Source organism: Aythya fuligula, chromosome 3 (genome assembly GCF_009819795.1).
Source record: "Aythya fuligula isolate bAytFul2 chromosome 3, bAytFul2.pri, whole genome shotgun sequence".
NCBI lineage: Eukaryota > Metazoa > Chordata > Aves > Anseriformes > Anatidae > Aythya > Aythya fuligula.
In genome coordinates this window covers 116,960,462-116,979,986 of record NC_045561.1, presented here as the reverse complement: position 1 = coordinate 116,979,986, position 19,525 = coordinate 116,960,462, and the positions used below count along the sequence as shown (strand labels likewise).

The 19,525-nt window shown below is 47.6% G+C and overlaps 1 protein-coding gene across 2 annotated transcripts in view; it reads right to left on the bottom strand.

Moving 5' to 3' along the window:
• Positions 1–6,862: 6,862 nt before the first annotated feature.
• Positions 6,863–19,525, bottom strand: part of KIF13B (kinesin family member 13B) — a 118,237-nt gene continuing 105,574 nt past the window's right edge. For both annotated transcript variants that reach the window (XM_032183535.1, XM_032183536.1), the window contains 3 exons: positions 15,276–15,338; positions 12,711–13,731; positions 6,863–10,297 (listed from right to left, as the gene is read on the bottom strand). In XM_032183535.1, coding sequence (XP_032039426.1) covers positions 10,005–10,297; positions 12,711–13,731; positions 15,276–15,338 — 1,377 coding nt within the window. In that variant the 3' untranslated portion in view covers positions 6,863–10,004. The remainder of the gene's footprint in view (positions 10,298–12,710; positions 13,732–15,275; positions 15,339–19,525) is intronic.

Sequence of the window (19,525 nt, the reverse complement as noted above, 5' to 3'; positions counted from 1 at the left end):
CCACTTAAGGATTCCGAAAATGAAAGCAATCCATATGTAGATGTTTTATTTTTCATTAGTAACAAAATGTTGTTTTCACTCTGACAACTTAATAACACATGAGTTGGGAAAGCCTAGGAAATTACTATTGGCAAGAAAAGCTATAAGGACATCTCTTTCGCAGAGAACAGAAAATTAGCTCGTAGGATGTTGATGGGTGTTGATACAAGCAATGATCAAATGGGAATCTATTGCTGGGGTACTAATGAAAATAAAGCATTTGTGGAGCCTATAACACACGCCGACCGTTTGACATTGTACTGCTGCCCTGCTCTAGAGATGCCTTTTTTTAAACTGTGATTATTTTATTTTTTTTTTTTCCTAAACAAAGCGATTGTCAATAACCGCGGTTGTAATTGAAAAAAGATTAATGTAGGAGTGAGCGCTGCAAACCTAGAAGGGAAAAGCCAACAGAACAGCGTCAGAGGCACAAAAAGAGACAAAGAAAAGCAAAGGCCCCGACCAAAAGCCCGCCCTAGCCGAGCGCTAGGGGCTTGGTTTGCCATTTCAGGTTCTGTCTTCGTTTCGCTCCGCGGCCGCGGTGGGCGCAGGGTGGGAGCCAGGCGCTCTCGTGCGTGCCGGGTGGCTGGCAGCCGCCTTGGCGTGTCTGCCAAACACAGAAATACCACGAGGGGTGAGCCGTGTCCAGCCTCTGCTGGCCGCCACAACTCGCCAGCAGGTTCTTAGGTCTCCGTGCGTCCCTCTGTCGGCATCTTCCACCCGCGTGTCCGTTCCTCGCGCCGCGTGCCCCGATGAAAACCGCACCCGTGTCTCATCTGCTGTAGGTGTTCTGCCTACCTCAAGAGGTAAACATGGTATCCTGGAGTCATACGGTCACAGTCCGTTCTTCTTTTTTCTCCATTAGCACTAGCGCGCACACACACACACTGGAATGTATATTCCCCCCTCGCCCCCGAGTAACCTCGTGACCTGATCCTTGCTGTAGCCACCACCAACTCCTCTTGCAAATTGGATGCTGCTTTAAATGTGAAAACAAATGTTCAAGAAGCTATAAAACCTGAATGAAAGCTAAAGCTGAATTTATAAAGCCTTGTTGCATATGAGCCAAAAGTGCAAAAAGCTCTATATAATGAACTAACCTGCCACTCATATAAATATAAATATATATAAATATATTAAAATCAGACTGTTCTACAAAATTGTGTATTTGTATTTTTGTGTACGTACAATTTTCTGCTAAGCAGAAGGAGGATGTAGTATAGGATGATGTGAGAAGAGATTTTGTTTAATCATATTTCTTTGTTACTTATTTTTGTTAACATCCAGATGCCTGTCTTTGTCTTATGTGTATGACACTGTTCGAAAGGTGCAGTATCCCTCTCCCGCCTGCGTGTTAAACCTCGTCCGCCTCGAAAGCGTTGGGCAATGCTCCTCCTCGTCACCACGACCCTGCAGACGTGCCGAGGCCTTTCTCTTAACCAGGGCTGCTCGTTCAGCCGAGAGCGTGGTATTTATTCGTGATCTTCGGTGCTGGCTGCTTGCTTTGCACACGCGTGTTCTCCGAGCACGCCCTCCACGGTCTGTAGTGTCTTTGCTACTGCTCCTCAGCCTGATGTTTCAGGGGGAAAGCAAAGAAAGCAGTAGCGCAGCCTGGGAGGGAGGACGAGCAGATCCTTGTAGTGGGCAAGAAAAGGCCAGGAAGCAGCAGTGACCATCACAGGGGAGCGCATCTCAGGTAACACCACCACGGAGGAAGATGGAGCGAGGAGCTCTGGGGACCTCGTGTTCCCTACCACTGTCTGCGCTCTGCCAAAGCGTAGTTTTGCTTTCAGGAGGGCAAGTTGGCAAGCCAGTGCTGTCACTTCCCCTGTGCCACTTCCAACGCACCCTTCCATCCCCAGCAGGAGCTGCACGCGAGCCATGTGTCTCTGGTGGCTTTGCAGCAGCTGGGTGTGTTGCTGGAAGAGCACTTGCAGCAAACGAGGTCCGTCTGCTCGTGGCTTGATCCCCTTGCAGTAAAGGTACTGATTTTTAAGAAGAATTTGCTAAAATCTTCTCTGAATCACTGCCTTTGTCTGCAAGGTGCCGAGTGGGTCTGCTCCGCGTTTTGCTGCAAGGAGAAAAGCCCTCGTTTTTCTCCCTCTTGCACTTGGGGATTGTTCCTTATGCATTATTTAGAGACCTGGCCAGGGGAAGAGAGGGTCTGAGGAGGCCTGGATAAAACAGGTTGTAGCGGGGAAAAAAAATGCAAAGCCTTGGGAATCGGGTGCTGTGAGCTCACCTTTCAGTTCTGCCACAGACTTGCTGCAAACCCTGGAGGCAAAAACTGGTCCTTTCTGTGTGCTTCAGTTCCCAGCTACAAAACGAAGGTGAGGTTAATACTCGTCACATCTTCCGCAGGGAGCAGGTACTGCGAACGTCTGAAGTATCAACTACTTCCCTTGTGTCCTTTGCTCTCTCCCCCCCTTTTTTTTTTTTAATTATTTTTTAATTTCTAGCTTTGTTTGAGCTGAATTCTGGCCCAGGGAGAGCGATACTGCATCTTTACATGTAGGGCTCATATTTATAACAGTGTGTAATGACTGTAGCAAAAGTCCTTGTTTCTATATGTGAATGGACAGAGAAACAAGTGCTCTATTGTATTGATTAAAATAGTTAAAATGAGTCCTGTATCATTGTATCTCCTATTCTGGATTAGTGCCTTTTGGACAGTAGACTGTTCTGTAATTAAAATGTAGTATAACTGCTTTTTTGTACAGTTTTGTTTTAATAAAACTTTTTTTTAATTTGTGTTTATTTTAGTATTGTACCTATTAGAAAATAAAAATGTATAACTCAACAAAGATGGATTTCTCCTATAGTCCTTTGTGTACGACGCTGTCTGGTGTGAAAGCCCCGGAGAGGCCTTGGGATGCAAGCGAGACAAAACCAGTGTCTTTTACCTTTCAAAATACAGAAAAATGAGCTCATTTGAGAAAGCCGTGTCTTCGTAAGGATGTCTCTGAGGTGGGAGTGCAGGGCATGGATGCTATGGTGCTGCTTTGGTGTTGTGCAGTGCTGGGTGGCTGTACCCCTGTCCTTATCCCCGTGAGGCTTCTGCCAAGCCTTGGGCAAGGCTGGGACAGGGCAGGTGGCCACGGGGCCACCATGTGCTGCAGGAACCGGCCATTTGTCTCCACAGCACTGCCTGAGGGGCTGTTTTAATCCTATCCCTACCCCAAAGGGCTCTTAGAGTCATGACTTGGGCTGGAAGGGACCTTGAAGCCCATCCAGTTCCCACCCCCTGCCATGGGCAGGGACACCTCCAGGGACACCAAACCAGGTTACCCCAAGCCCCATCCAGCCTGGCCTTAGCCAGGAGGTTCCCAAGGAGTTGCTGGAGGTCAGCAGTCCTGGGTAATTAAACGAAAACGATGAGGTAACGAGCACAGGTCCCATTTAGAAAAGCCACAAAGGCAAGAGGACGCTTTGGCCGCCCTTCCCTCCTGGCCTGGTTTTACTTGGTGTCATTGATTTATTCACTGAAAGGCTTTCTGGGGTCCGTAACTGGTTAAAATTGGTGTGGGCAGCCAGGGCTGGAGGGCGATTTTGGTGCTTTGCTCAGGGTGGAGGCTCCCAAACCAAGCAGCAGGGCTCTGGGTTGGAGCCCCTTGGGCACGTAGATCAGCCAGCAGCTGGGCCACGTTGGATGAGACAAACGAGGACAGTGAAAGCAGTATTAATTTGAAGGAAGGAAGGGGAAAGAAGCGTGGATGCGTGTGTGTGTTTTTTTCTTCTTCTTCCTTGCTTGTTTTGATCGGTGCCTTTTAAAAGCAGCTTTGGCTGGAGAACACAAAGCAGCGCGAGGCTGTGGTGCGGGAAGGTGCTGCACCCCCCTTCCGGGAAGAGCGAGCCTCCAACAAAGTGACGGCACTTCAAAAGGCTCCTGGGTTTCAGCAAAAGGGTTTTTTATTTTTTATTTTTTTTCAGAAGGTAAAACATTAAAGGAGATAGGCTTAAAGGAAAAAAAAGAAAAAAAAAAAAAGCCATATATCTGCACTGATTGCAAGACGCTGATAAAAATATCCTTTGCTAAATGACTTTCAGCATGGATTTGTGGAATCAACACGATGTTTGTTGCTTTAAAAAAAACACACACACACAATGAAAACAAAAGCAAAAACAACGCTGCTAGTTGTTTTCAACATGAAGCTCGATTTGGGAGGAAAAAAAAAAAAAGTTGATAAAGTTATTTAAAAAAAACAAAAAAAAAGTGACCTAGGAAGTGAGTTTCAAGGATTTCTTGGTGCTCTAAAATTCGGGTTGGGTGCATTGGGGTTCTCACAGCCCTGAGGCTTTTTGGGAGGCAGGTTTGGTAAGAGCAGGGTTTCCCCAAAGCCCACGTACCAACTGCTCTGCCTCTGAGTGTGCCCTGCCTCTCTGCTCAGAACTGGGGCCCAGTTCTGGTCACCCAGTAGAAGAAGGATATGGACATACTGGAGAGAGTCCAGTGGAGGGTCCCCAGGGTGCTGCCAGTCCCAGAGCCCCCGTGCTATGAGGAGAGGCTGCGAGAGCTGGGGCTGCTGGGCCTGGAGCAGAGGAGGCTCCGGGGGAGCTCCCCCATGGCCGTCAGTACCCGCAGGGAGGTGCAGAGAGGCTGGAGCCGGGCTCTGCTCAGCGCTGCCCAGGGCCAGGCCCAGAGGCCCCGGGTCCAGCCTGGAGCCCCGGCGGCTCCCCCTGCCCCTCAGGCAGCACTGCTGGGGCCAGGGGATCCGGAGCCCTGGCACAGGCTGCCCTGAGAGGGGGCGGGGGCTGCTCCTGGGAGAGCTCCCTGAGCCCAAGGCCATGGAGCATCCCCTAGGGGGGCTGTGAGTAATCCCCTGACCCCACAGCAAAGCCCCCGGTTCCCCCCACCCCAGAGCACCACGAGGTGGGCCCTGGATCTGTTCTGGGACACAAGATCTGGAGTAGGCCACAGCAGTGGAGGTTCTTTTCACTGTGCTGATTCACTGCCATTATCTTAATTAGTGACAATGAGCACCTGGAGGGAACACCTGCCCAAAGCCCCAAAACTTGCCCCAGCCTGAAGGCAGAAGCCTCCAGCAGCATCAGTGCTCGGAGGGATGATGCGAGGAGGAGAGCCCTGAGGAGCAATGGGAAGAGTTTTTTGTTGTTGTGTTGGTGTTTTGTGGTTTTTTTTTTTGCCCAGTTTTGGAGCAGTGGACTTTTACAACCTATTGAACAGAAAGAGCAGAGGGAAGAGAGATCCCTGCTGTGACCAAGGAAAGGCAGAAGCAGCATCAACAGCCCCTTGAATGGGCTGCAGCGCCCTGGGGAGGGAGCACAGCACCTGCTTCTAGTCAGTGTGAGGGCAGGGAAGTCTTACAGCTTTCCTCCTTGGCCACAGGGCTGTGATGAGGGCGCCCACACCCAATAGTTGTAGGCAAGGGGGTATTTCTTCAGGCCCCAAAGAGGAGGTCAGCAATGCCGTGGCTTTGTGCTTGTCTAGGGGAAGATCCCTAAAATGCAAGAAACACTACAGGCAACAGGGGGAAACAGCCTCATTTGACTTGGTGACAACCCACAGCACCCTCAAGGAATGCTGCTCCCGTCGTAGTGCTGGGAAATGCATCTGAAAGTTTTGGTGCTGCGAGCTGGATCAATAAAACAGAGACATCCAGGCTCTAAAGAAGGAGTTTATTTAGGTACTGCAGGCTGCATCGCATGTATAATACAATATTACAGTAATTTAGTATTGTACAGAAATAATTAAAAACTTTACAGCTCATTACAAAGTCTCTTTGGATTTTAGCTCATTTAAAGTACACCAATCAACACGGGATACCACAGTGTAAATATCCACTCCTTATATACAGACCCACTACATTTACAAAAAAAAATCAACAGAAAGAAAGAGCTGGAAGAGGCTCCCGAGACACGGTGGGTGTGTGTGGGGGGGTGAAAAAGCAAAACGTGCAGGGGCTGCAAGAGGCACCTATGGGGCACTTTTGGGGTGCCCTGGGGTGAGGCAGGGAGCGCGGCTCCTGCGTCAGGGAAAGCAGGGATGGATAAGGGAAATAGAGGAACAAGACACTTATTTGTCATCCCAGCTCCAGAGGGTTTTGTAGTGTGACCAGCCTGCACGTTGACCTGCCATGATCACGATTTCCTAGAAGCTACAGAGAGTCGAGGTCAGCGCGAAGCCCCCTCCTCGCTGCACTCGTTGCTGATCCGGGGATAAGGCACTGCGAGAATTGAACTTCTTGTGCAAAGAGCTGGCAGTGCCAGCACGAGGACGACAAGCATTGATAGAGAAAAGAGACTCTTGGGCAGCTCCGGTACAGTGTGAACAGGCCCCTGCGTCGCCCCAGCTCGCTTTGGATCAGTTTTTGGGACTGCCAGGCACAACGAGCTGGGGGCTCTTGGTTCGTAGCAGAGCAAGGAGGTGCTGAGCCCCCAGCCTGCGTCCAGGCAGCAGGGGAGGTCTGAGCTCAGCCACCCTCTTTTTTTTTTTTTTTTTTTAAGGACGTGGGCGATACTCCCAGGTGGGACTCGTTTCTCTTAGTTTTCCTCAGCTAAACTACATCGTTAAAAAGCAAAGAGGCCCCTGAGCCAAAGAGATATTATTTTGGCCAAAAAGGTCAAAACACCGCAAGAGCGTTGAGCATAGCACAGTGAAAAGTCTTGGCTTGGCTTAGAAAACCCACGAAAACGCCCCCCCAAAAAAGCATCCTCTTGGCTGTCTTGCAGCAAAGGATCCTGCACAGCCAAATCCTGCTCCACGTGCAGAGGTGCGGGGGTACCGAGCTGCTGACACGGGCAGGCTGCCACATTTTCACCCCCCCCAACCCAATTTTCTACCCCCCCAGAAACCGAGCCCCGACCCCAGTTCACAGATACAGAAAGCAACTTACACAACCGAGCAGACACAGGAGATGAGACACTCGCTACAAATTACACTTCCTGCATTAAATATTATTCTTCCCTGTATAAAGTGCATGAAAAAAATCTTGGAAAAAAATATGCATAGCTATTAGTGCACCAGCCTCCAGGCTGGGCTGTTCCAGTTAAGAGCACCTCCTCCTTTATGCTGAGGGTAGAAGTGTTTCTATTGCTAGTTATCAATTAAAAAAAAAATAAAATAATAAATTTACCTTCATCGTGGTTTAAACTGATGTTTTCTGGTTAGCTGGTGCAGAGTAAGAGATGGCTTTGAGCAGAGGGATGGGCACTGTGCCCCAACAGAGGGAAGCATCTTGAGAAGAAACCTCGGGTGGCTGGGGAAGTTGGAGGGGGCAGGAGGGAGCCAGAGAAGTCCTCCAAGAGCATCCTCGTGGCCAAACCGGGTTTGCTGGGCTTTGGGGAGCTTGTGCCATGATTTGGTTGGGCTGGCTGCATTTTGGGGCACGTGGGATTTGAGGGGAGGTTTAGTTTCAGAAGTCAAAGAAGACGGTAAAAGCCAAAAGCCTAAAAAGTATTTAGGATATTTGCTTCCAGGACCATTTCCCCTAGAGGAGGCACCAAGTGCTGTTCAGACCAGGCTCCGTGCCCCTCTACAAACACACAGCAGGGTTTTGTAACGCGACTGAGGGCGGGTGGGAGTAGAAATCCACCCTGTATCAGTTGGCTGCAGCCTCCAAGCACATGCCCCAGACATGCAAACACTTAGATAAGTCCTTATAGAGTCAAAAGTGTAGTTAAATATGGCCAGAGGAATTTATAGCGGGTAGAACCCACAGCGAACTGTTAGCCCAGCTGCTGCTGCTTCACCCTTTCACTGCTGCACCTTTGATAAATCAGTCCCGAAGAGGGTTCAGGAGGACTTTTGGACAGGTTCTTCCCTCCTGTCCCCCCCAAAGAAGCCACCTGGCAGACACCGAGTTTCAAAGAGATCCCTAAATCCGGTAAATGAAATGCTGAGACTGTCAGAAAAACCCATCGGTTAGGGGGCTGCTTCACATTAGCTAACATTCGGTAGCACATCGGAACAAAGTGCAAGTAGAAAAACCTTAAAGATGGGGTTTTAGAAAACATACCAGGCAGTATAAGAGGCATTGTGTTAATTAACGGGTGCTCTTCCATCAGCAAGACTCATCACACCCCAAAATGTCATCTCCTTGCATGGATCATGTCTATAAAAACAGTAATAATCTTAAAAAAACCATGAGGTTTTAGCATCTGAATTCCTTACTACTACATTTCTCCCATCGTCTGGGCTTGAAAGGACAGGAGCTTCGTGCAAAGGGAAAGGAGAACACAACTGTACACTAAAAACATCTTTAGAAGCCGGTCTGTACATTATATATTACGATTTCTCGATGCAAATTTCGGAGGCGCTGAAGCTCGTTCCAGAAAGCCGCAAGGATACACAAGTCCCTGGCAGCGCGACGCCTGCCGCATTGTAACCCGTCCCGCTTATTTCAGCTACAGATTAGTTTCTATTTTAATTTTATTCCTTCTGCATAAATGATATTAATTACAGTAAATCAGCATAATTATCTCCTCCACTGAGCAGCCCGAGCTCCTCTGATGACAATGTATCTCTCCCTTGGACCTCTGAACCAGATGGCTAAGGCACTTAGACACCCGCGTGCAACACGGACAGAGACTAGATACGTATTAAAGTTTAATTCAGCAGCCTAAATATTCCCCACGTAGCTAAAACGCCTCTTGCTCAAGCTGCCCAATCCCCCCGTGATTATTTAAACGAGATATAAACAGCTCAGGACATAAAAGCCCGTGGTCTTCCTTGGTTTGTTGGAGAAATGAGTGCGTGTACGCCGGGGTGTGCGCACGTTTACGCGCACGCGTACGGCCACATGGAATTTGTGGATGTTAAAAACTAGCAAGGGGGGTACCAAAACTAAAATCAAGCGTTAAGAAAGCCAGGCCAAAGCTCCCAAAGAGACTGGTTTGGGGGAGGACTCTGCAGTTCTTCCCCCGGGTTGGTTTTTGTGTGTGCTGCCTCGTGGGAGCGATGCTGGCGGAGCTGCTCGTGCAATGTCAGGTGGCAGGCGATTGTAAAGCGCAAACGTTTCTAATTTTAAAACAATAAATACAAATAAATAGGCTGGATTCATCCCCTTACCAGAATCCTGTTTTGCAAAACTGGGTTAAAAAAAAGGCTGGGCAGGGTGCTCCCACCTCCAGCAGTGGGCAGGAGGCGCAGCCCCGGCAGCAGCACGGGGTCAGGTTGGGAACGGGGCAGCGCTGCGGTGCTGGCCCTGCAAAAACCCTCCTAGCCCAAAGGACAGGGGGAGAGAGGATCCCCTGGCCTGGTGAGCACATTAAGTAGTTCACAGACAGCAAATTCACCCAAATCCCCTCTTCTGTAAAAAGAAGGGATCAGGAATATTGCGGAGTGGGGCCACGGGACTCGTCTCGTTCCCAGCACAGCAGCAATAAATCAGGTCGTGCTGCCCGCCCCAGCAGGAGACAAGGGCAGCAGGACAGTAATCAGAGCAGGTCCTGGTCCTGGCTCACCTAACTTCTTAACAAAGGGGTTTTGGGGGTTCTTCATAACCAAATAAAATTTTATGTTCCCTTCTCTGCCTGTCCAGAATCGTTACCTTGCCCTTTCGTTATGTATTACGCAAGACGGACACAGCTCTTATAAAATTATTTTTAAAAAAAGAGTTATTTTGGGGACTTCAGAATTGCCAGTCGCACTTCGAGAAGCACTAGCACGTGGGTAGTATTTTGTAGCTACTGGAAAATCAAGCTGTAATTTGAACAATTCTCATCTCCTCCCTCCCTGAAAGGCGGAGGAGAGCCGAGCTTCCAGCCACCCACCGCCGCCAGCTTTCGCTGCCTGCCATCAGGCGTACACCCAAGCATCACGAAACTCTGGGTGTAGATCCAGCACCGTGACAAGGCGAAGAATTAACATGTCAATCACCCCAAGCAGAAGAAAAAAAAAGACCCTTCATTAGTGTTTGCCACAAACCAGGAGTTCGCAGGGATGCTTCAGCTTCCCGAAGCCGTGAGATCTGCTCCCCGGGCTGCGGTGCGGGGGGGGCTCTGTCTCAGTTTGCCCAGGATTTCCTGTTCTCGGCGTTTTTCTGGCTCTTCTCCAGGCGCAGCGGGGCTCCTCCTTCCGATTTAGCCAGGGCTGTGAGCGACGCCAGGTTGGAAGCCGAGCCGGAGAAGTTGCCGCTCCTCCTGTTCTCGGCGGCCGCTCCTCCCTGCACCCTCAGCCCCGTGCTCCTTCTCCTGGCCGGTCCCGTGGCCTTCTTCACTCTGCCTGGTTTCACGAGCAATCCGTAGCCTGGGTTGCACCTGAAGTACTGCTTTCCGCCGATGGAGCCGTCGTTCTTACCTGGGGCAAGAAGAGGAAGGGAGGTGACACAAAGCGGGCGCGCTCAGGGAGCTGGGCTGCGATCCAACCGCGCTGCCATGGAGCCACGATCACAAAACACCTGAACTTTGAATGGATAAATAAAGATGACAGAAAAAAGTGTAACGCCACAAGGTTAGAGTAAATAGAGATTGTGTCAGGTTTTTGTTTCAGGGCTAAGGGCGGTGTGGATATCTGGTGGCACGCCGGGTGTCACGAAGGCAGGGATGTGGCTGGAAAACTGAACCAAGGAGCCAGCACGGCAGCTTGTGCTGAAAGATGTGCTGCCATGCTGCAGGGAAGAAGGGTTTGGTTGAAAGTAAAAGCTACTGTGATGATGGGAGGCTCAAAAGTGTTACAGAGAGGGCTGGGTGGTTTCGGGCAGCCCCTGGCACTGCCTGGAGACAGGGCACCCAGATGAGATGCTCCTGATGCTTCCTCCCTGATTGCTGCTCTGGGGAATCCTTTATTTCAGGAAAAGTGTTGAAATACAGAAAGAAAAGGAAAAAAAAGGAATATATGCAGTAGTTTGTCACTAGCAAAGTATCTGGAAGAAAGGAAAAAGCCAATTAAGAGCTCTGGAAGTTGAGAAGAGTTGTTTTCGTGCCATAAAACCTCCACAAAACAGAGAAGTGCAATCACTTTATGCTGACGCCGTTACCTTTCTATCTCTCCCTGCAAAGCATTTAAAAGCCTCACAAACACCGTCCTGGGACCACTCCTGTCTGCACAGGCAACACCACGAGGTACAATAGCTCTTCATCACCAAAAGGTCACCCGCTTTGTTTTACTTTTCCTCTCTGCCACCACCGCAGCTCCAGGTCCAATCCATCCTCATGAGGATAGAGTTGGACTTCTGCCTCCCTTCGATAAGCTTCGTGGGCCCCTTCCACCTTGGGATATTCTATATTTCTAAGCCAGGGACCCAATTCTTGGGTAAAATATCCAGTAATATCAGTGGTTGAGTCCTGGGCCAACCCCAAATCTTGTAGCCATCAGATATCTGCCATGGAGGCTTACCGGGGGCGTGCAACCAGCCCAACAGCCCTGGCAGTGCGAGCCAGAAGAGCCAGGCAGGGAGAGAAGGTGACTTTTGAAGATGGGAATCCATAAATACATCTATTTTTAAGATGATGCAGGACTGGGAATCGGGACTGCAACTTTCAGAGGGCTGAGAGCTACAGTTTGCTGTCTGGGGTGGCAAACCCCTGGTGGTTTTCAGTAACCGGCTGCAAACACACCATCTAGTTTAGGTTTTATGAGCACACCACGCGTAGGAAAGGTAACTGCTCACTTAAACGGGACTTCTGGGTCCTGACACATGATTTGTCTTGGCGAACAGCTCCGATCCCAGGGAAATGCACAGCAGAGATGAGCGTGGGCAACTCCCAGAGCCGTGCTGATTCACCAAAGAGAGCCTGGAGTTTCACAGCTTGGTTAAAAGAATTGAAATCAGGAGCTTTAAGTGCCCTTGGGAAACCAAACCCTCTTGCTATCAGAGGCAGTGGCATCTCCTGCTCACCTCCTGAGTTTGCCACCAGCCCGTCCTGGCTTCCCCCATGCTGCCTGCTCTCAGTAAAGGAGAAAATGAGCGCCACGAAACCTGGCGTGAACCTGCAGAGGAAAGGAGTTGGGAAGCCCGGGGCTCCAGCAGAGAACAAATGCCAGCCGTCACCGCCTGCTCTCTCATCTCCTTCGCTTTAAAGTGCTTGTGCTGAAACCACAGCTTTTCTGCACCACGCTACGATGGCACATCTGAGCAAACCTCTCCAGGGACGGCACCTAGCTCCTAAAAATGAAGGATCACATCAATCCTGGGAAGCCTACAGCTGCACAGGTATGAGTTAGACAAGAGAATGGCAAATTAGAAGCTGAAAGAAACCTTAAATCACCTGGTGGTCACCATACGATATTTTCCTACTCGTTTTTATATACATATCTGGTAATTTCACTGCTTATTTCAAAAGAGCTTGTGGGAGACTAAGTGTGAGGAGACTCAACATCTTGTTTAACCTAAATTTCTCATCTGAGTCCCAGAGCTCCTGCTGTGCCTTGGACGCCCTTATCCTCGGAGCAGAAGCCCAGAAGAAGACCCTTTGGACACAAATACTGCAAAATGCAGATTAACAGGCCAATAAAAGCAGCTGAACTTTCCAGCTCTGTTGCAAGAAGCCAGTGAAATAACTGGGAAGGGACACAACCCGGAGGGCAAGGAGACTAGGATTACAAGGGCAGATTGTTAAAAGATTACAGCAGAGAGGGACCTGTTTTATTTCCCTTCTCGGACTACCCAATAATGGCCAGTAAAACCCTTCTAGAAAAAAAAAACAAAAAACAAAAAACAAACAGCATTAAAATGAGCACTACTTGGCACCCAACCTAGAGGGTATTTTACCTGAGGGTAAATCCAGTTCCACACCAACCCACGTTCCCTCCTGAAAGTCCGTGGGCCCAACGTATCTAACGATGCCTGTCTTGTTTGCACCGACTGTGACATATTCTCCCTCCTTCAGCCACTCGGGAACTTCATTGGCGTCCTCGGAGTCGGAAATCACTTCCAGTTTTTCTTCCGCCGTCTCCGATCCGTTCTGGTTCAGCCTGCGGGCGGTGGACGCGCTCTTTTCTCCTTGCTGCTCTTCTGGGTTTGGAGCACACGGGGGATCCGTCCCCAGCATGCTCGTGAAGGACTTGAGCTCTGACGTCTTGACTTTCTGGATTTTGAAGGGGGAGGCCGCAACAGCGGGCTGGGACGGTTGGTCGGGATGGATGTGGGATTTGGGAAAGCCCAGGTCGGAAGCCCCAGAAGCGGTTTCCTTTTTCCTCGGAGCTTGTCCTGCTGACTCCACTGATTGTTTAGATAGCTCCTTCTTTGGAGAGGAGGTAGGAAAGGTATTTTTTGCATCGCTGCCTCCAGAGGCATCACTTGCCTGCTCACTCGGACTCACAGGAGATGCACACGATTTGGGTTTCAAAGCCCCATTGCCATTCACTTCAGGGCTGTCTTTCGGTCTCGTGTGAGCGCTTTGAAGGCCGGAGGTGGGTTGAATTTCTCTCTTATTGCTGAGGCGGCTTTCTGTGGAGCTATCCGAGTGCCCTGGCCCGTCAGAAGATGAGGCCTGAGCCGCAGCAGGAGCTGGGAAGTCGCTCGAGGTAGGAATTTGACCCCCTGGCTGAACCACGGCATCGCTTCCAGTGGCGAGGGCTTCCGAGAGGGTGGCTGTCGAAACGCTGTGAGAGAAATACCCGCTGGAGGCTTCACTCAGAGGGCTTGGAGGCCCTTCCTGGGAGTCCTGGGCCTGGGCATCTCCCAGGGGCTGCTGCAAAGGCACTTTGGGCGTCTTTTCGGGACTCTTTCCTGCCTCCAACGTCTGTGCTGCAGCTTCGAGGGGCCGTTTCCCTACCTCCTCTTGGCTGATCTGCAACAGAAGAGGACAGTGACCGTGGAGCTCTGATATCCGAAATATCAGGGCTAAAAGGACAGCTATAAGGCCTCTGGGAGGTTTGAAGGCCTCCAGCAAATCTAAATCCCTCCGTAGCTGCAATCTCCAGAAGATGCAAGTTGATCTCAAGTCAGCTTTACAAACCTGGGAGGATTGTCAGCTCATTTCTTCCATTAATAAGAGAAGTGTCAACCGAAAGAAATACGCTCCCCAATATTTACTGAAAAATTATTTATATTACAGGAATGGTCATTTGCTGTTTGAATAGCAGGATTTATATGGAATGTGAAAACGGCCACGATCCATAAGTCTCTCTCCGTTATTTGGCTTAACTTTCAGGGCTGATAAATCATCCCCTTTCCAACTAAACTGTCACTTACGTCCCCGTTCCCAAATGCCATTCCCACCTCAGGGCTGCCAGCACCGCACACTCTCCGAGTATGAAATTAACTGCACCTTGTGAGATTAACAGCCCATTTTAGTGATGTATTTCTTGGCTGTAAAGTTTACTAAATCTGATAGATCAATATCTTTTGCCAGCACATGTACTCTAAAAGATTAGGATGTCTCTAAATCTCTTCGGGGGGGAGGGAGGAGGCTGCTAATACGGAGGAAAAAAAAAAAAAGTGGTTGGAGGAAGGCAGAGGGGTGCATGTCCTCCCTGTTAACTCTCAAGTGTACATTTCTATTGACTGTTCAAATGTTGCATTTTTCCCATCTAGTGGTAAAGTGTCCCAAACAACAGGGTTTTCACCTCGTTCTGAATGCCTTCCACTGGGAGGTTAAGTGGTGTTTGAAAAAAGAGGGATTTGATTGAATTACAAGTTTCAGAACCAAAGGCTAGCTTGCAATTGCTGAGTGAAATATAACACAGAGAAGTTGTTTGAAATGATGCAGGGAATTAAAAACATTTTTAGCTTTTCTATGGGGTGGGTGCTGCACATGTGGGCTCTGGAGCTCTGGTCTTGCTTCGGGCTTTCCCTTGTAAGCATTCAGATAACACACATTTTGCTAAGACAATAAAAGCAGTGGGAAAAAGCTGATTTGCTATTCATAAGACTGAAGTTCTGCCGAACTGTGGGAGATCATAAGGTCTATTTTCCATCCAGCTTAGCAAGAGCCTTTTTTTTTTCACGCCGATATCATGAATTGGCTTGAAATGTAAAATCACGAATAAAGCTCAGCACTCGGAATAACAGACTCGTTCTGTTTATAGAAAGCAGCAGAGCCTAGCAATTTGTCTTTTAAAGCACCACAACAGCTAAATTTCAGCTAGCTAACTGCAAATGCAATCATGTGATTAGCCAGGCTTTCAGATATAGAAATGCAACCAGCAACGTACGGGAGGACTTTAGCAGGACTTAAGAAAACACAACATACACTGCATTTAATCGTCTTACAGTGAAGCAGCACTAAAAGTGCAACAGGTTTTAAGTAACTATCCCAGCATTTACTGCCTCTGGTTTGCAGTGATGCAAATATGAAAGCTGCTTCTTAATATCTTAACAGGGCGTGCTTACCTGTTTTATCTTTGCAGCACTGGCATCAATACTGGCAGACTGGACCATAATTCGTGGGACAGACTGCAGGAATGAAAAAACAGAGCATCGTTCACTTGAAGGGTTAAATATCGTCAAGCTGGGGTTAAATATTGTCAAATATTAAGACTGACACTTTATTCGGAATTGGCAAAAAGGATGGAGCATTGCTATCCTAATGCATCCTGCTGAGATCCTCTGAAGGGGCAAGTAAAAACATCAACCAAGGCAACAGAGATGTCCCTGAATTTTGATAGAAAAGCAACTACAAGTATAAATTCATAGCATACAAAGTTTTCTTTTGTGAGGTGGCAGAAGGCACAGCCCTGAGCAGCCAGATGACAGAGGTCTGAGGTCACCTTGTCTGGCTAGTGAAATCCTCACCTCCAGCCCCTCTCCAAAACTCTTTCTCCATCTCCTATATCTTAATTCAGTTAAGATTTTAGCATTGTTTAACCCAAAAAAGCAGCAAGAAGGAAGATCTGGGCATCCTGCTTTCAAACAGAAGTGACATCTATACGTGCCCTTCACTAATGACCTGCGCTAATTGGTCCTGTGCCAGGACCAATTCTTCTCTCTTAGGGCCTTGAGAACTCTTCTGCAGGCCGTGCTGATCTCCTGGCTGCTATTTCCAGAACTCAACAACCTGGTTAAAGAACCAAAATTTACCAACTGAAGAGAAACGTACGTTTCTCTAGCATCCTTTCTAAGTAAAGCAGGAATACGACCAGTCCTCTCCCAAAAAGAGAGAAACACGGGGGAAAAGAACAGCTATTATTTATGCAGAGATCTCCAGGCATTAAATAAAAACACAGTCGTTCAAAGTAAAACTAAAGACAAAAGGCAGACAAAAACCCAACAGCTTCGCAGCGGATCAAAATCTTTTTTTTTTTTCTTGTAGAGACATTAAAGCTTCAGCTCACTGAAAGAAAGCAGGAGGGGGGTTGCTCGTCTTTACACCTGCTAATTGCAAGCAGACTGCTGAAGTGGGGGGCAGAGCAAGCCATCTCTCTTTGGGGTGCTCGAGGTATCAGCATTTTGACATCTTCACTGTGATCTTCACATTTTGAGATCTTCACTGTGACATGGGCTGGGAGCAGGGAGTGTCCAGAACTAGGCCAAACCAACAAAGCCTGAAAGAAGCACAGCTTTACAACTCCTCGTCCAGTGGTTTTTGAGCCACACACACTTCGTGTTGCAGAATTTCAGCTTCCTTTGGAATCAACTGGTGATCTAAGACAACGGTATTAACCTGAAAACGACTGTGATGTTGACTCGTGGCTGAGTTTGGAGAGATCTTCGAGCAAGGAGGTTCAATGAGTGCTGTGACCTGCCCCAAGTATTAACTTGGACGTGCAAGGAGAACCTCATTGTCCCAAGAGTCAAATGTTTCGCTTTAATGTAGAGTAGAGAGGAGAGGGATTAACTTTCTTCTAAGTAAACACAGCACATTTTAGGTGTAACAGAGGCTTATCAGTGTCAAAGTGCCCGAAACACTTGGCAGCACACTTATTTTCTTCTCTTCAGCTGTCTTTGAACCATGGGTTGGCCCATCTTGGAAGGGAGTGCGAAGCCAAGCCATTAAACATCCCTTTTTAATGACAAAAAAATCAGCAGGCACAAGGCATTAGGGCTAATCCCTAGGCAGGCACTTACACAGCACTTCAAACCCTTTGCCGAGGTGGATCTGAACCTCAGCGAGTAGCCAAGGCCCTCGAATCCAGATAATCTCAGTTCAGCATCTCCGTGGTCCACCACAAAACTCCGCGTTTGGGCATCTCAGAAAGGTTGCGTGAAGAAAAACCACCGTCCTTGTTGCTTCCACACTGTATGTGAGCTGGTACAGGAGGGGCAACAGCTTCTTCCACAGCAAATCTTGTACCAGGAATAAAAACTCTTACGGTGCACCATAAATGAAGTTGATCTTTTTGCCCCATTTTCTCCCCGTATTCACACCACCTCCAGGAAGCGCTCCGAGGTAAAGCTTTATTATGAGAGACAAGCTCTCAGAATTGGAATATGAAAAAGTATTTAAGATTTCTCAGTTCCTTTGGTATCCTTTCCTCCTTTCTAAACAAATAAATAGCAGAAAGTGTTTTTGTGTGCATTTTTTTTTTCTCTCTCAAAACCCTTTGGTCTTGCAGCACGTAAATCCATGAAATCTAAAATCTAAATAAAGCCGTTACACTTTAATCATTCCTCATCAATTGCGAAGACGATGCTCTCCTCGTGAAAGGATGACAAATCTCCAAACCCCTACACTAACTTTGCCAAGCAATGTTTAGAAAAACACGGAGAAAAAAAGCAATTATGAGAAGTGGCACTTGCCCAACTTTGGTGTTGACAAGAAACAGATGGGCAGAAACACCCCCATTGGAGTAGCAAAGGTACTAAAACAAATCCTGGTCGTAAAACGTAGGGAAGTTACTTGAGGGGGGACATTTAAAACAATGTGTTTGACTCTCTGTGAAGACATTTACTGGATGAAAAATATTTCTGAATCGAGAGCCAAGTTTTGTCATTAAACGTGTGCAGATATCGACTGCTAAAGTAGACATATATTTACCCAATGGCAACACATGACCCTTTTACACTGATAATTTTTGGCACCGTTTCTTCAACCAAGCTGACAAAATACGGAGTAAGAAAGAACATGAAAGCAATCCACTTTAAAGCGTCTCTGAGCCCTTGTAGAACAAAACTTGTCTTTTTTCCTAAGAGCTGCTGCTTTGCGTGGTGGGTTCATAAGGATTTCTAAGGGTGTGTTTGCACAGCATTTGCTGGTCAGATTTGAGGTCAGTCTGAACACATTTTGAGTGCCCAAAAGCCACGTTATTAGGAGTGATTAGAGAAATCTGAAGACTGATCCAGTGTGTTGGTGGGCTTGAATGTGAAAAGTAAATGTGTATCTCACCCCATTTAACAGAGGCAGCAAAATTAACCCCAATTTAAGTTTTTTTCCATACCACATAGTACATGTATATAACGGCAACCTCTTCAACGGACTCAGAAAAATACATTTGGTGTTTCACTGCCATTAAATATTTTTCAATTGATTCTGATGATAGTGACTGATGAATTCAGTACAAAGCCTTTTGCCTTGATGTCACCGGATGAAAATCCTTCAGCGTTCCTACACAACATGCAGAAAGCTCAGTGGCAGTTACACAGAGTGGGTCTGTGGGTCCAAGAATTATCCTCCAAGCTCCAGAAATGGTCCAGCCAAGGTTACAGCAGTCCTGTAAGGACATCAGCAGCAAACTTCCACCGCCGTCGTCTGTGCTTTGCCATCCGCAGACAGGAATGACTGAGCTCAAGGACTGTCAGCCTGACAGTGTTATGTTCACATCACCATTTAAAAGCAGCTATTGGAAACTTCTCCAGCAGGGCATAGCAGTTGCTTCATTAAATGTGGATTTAATTCAGTTTTGAGCGCTTGGGTTAAAACGCTTTCACGAGGCACACAGCAATGCAGGAAGAATTCTGAATCCCTTAGCACAAAGCCAAACAGTCCATTTTAAAAGGAACCCCTTTAAACACAAATATTCCTCCCTGCCCTTCATTTTAAAATAATTTAAAGTCACCAGTCATTCAAACATAAACCTAGAAACCACAAGGAGAGATGAAACCCAGAACAAGTTGTTTTTAGGCACGTTGTTTTTTTTGTTCTTTTAGTTTGTTTGTTTGCTCCCTAAAGACACTGTATATTTAAATATTAACCCCAAACCTTCTTACTTCACTTTCTAAACATGGAAAATTGCAGCTGGTAATAATGCTTTCGAATTCTGTTTTTCCAATATATTTTGTGGGAAATGTACACATACACTATTTCTCAGTTATCTCACTGTAGGTCCAGGCAGAAAGATAAAAAGGGCAATTCAGAACCATTTTCAAGTTAGTTCATACTGAAGTTTCAGAAGTTTTCACTAAGAAGTTGAAAAGGCCAGCTTCCCGTACTCATTAAAATTATTTGTAAGAGCATGATAGAGAAAAGTGAACTTAGAAAGAAATCAAACTCAGCCACAAGATCCAGCCATACATGAGCCCAGACGGCCACCAAGGATCTGTTGAGCTATGCTGATTATAGCATCCAAGTGATCCTTTATTTGAAACAGTGAAAAAAAAAGCCTTCTAGATTTTAAAAAGGGTTCTCTGAGGCCACATTATTTACATTTGATTAAGGAATGTAAATTCAAGCAATTATACTAACTATGCACTACGCACAGCCATGA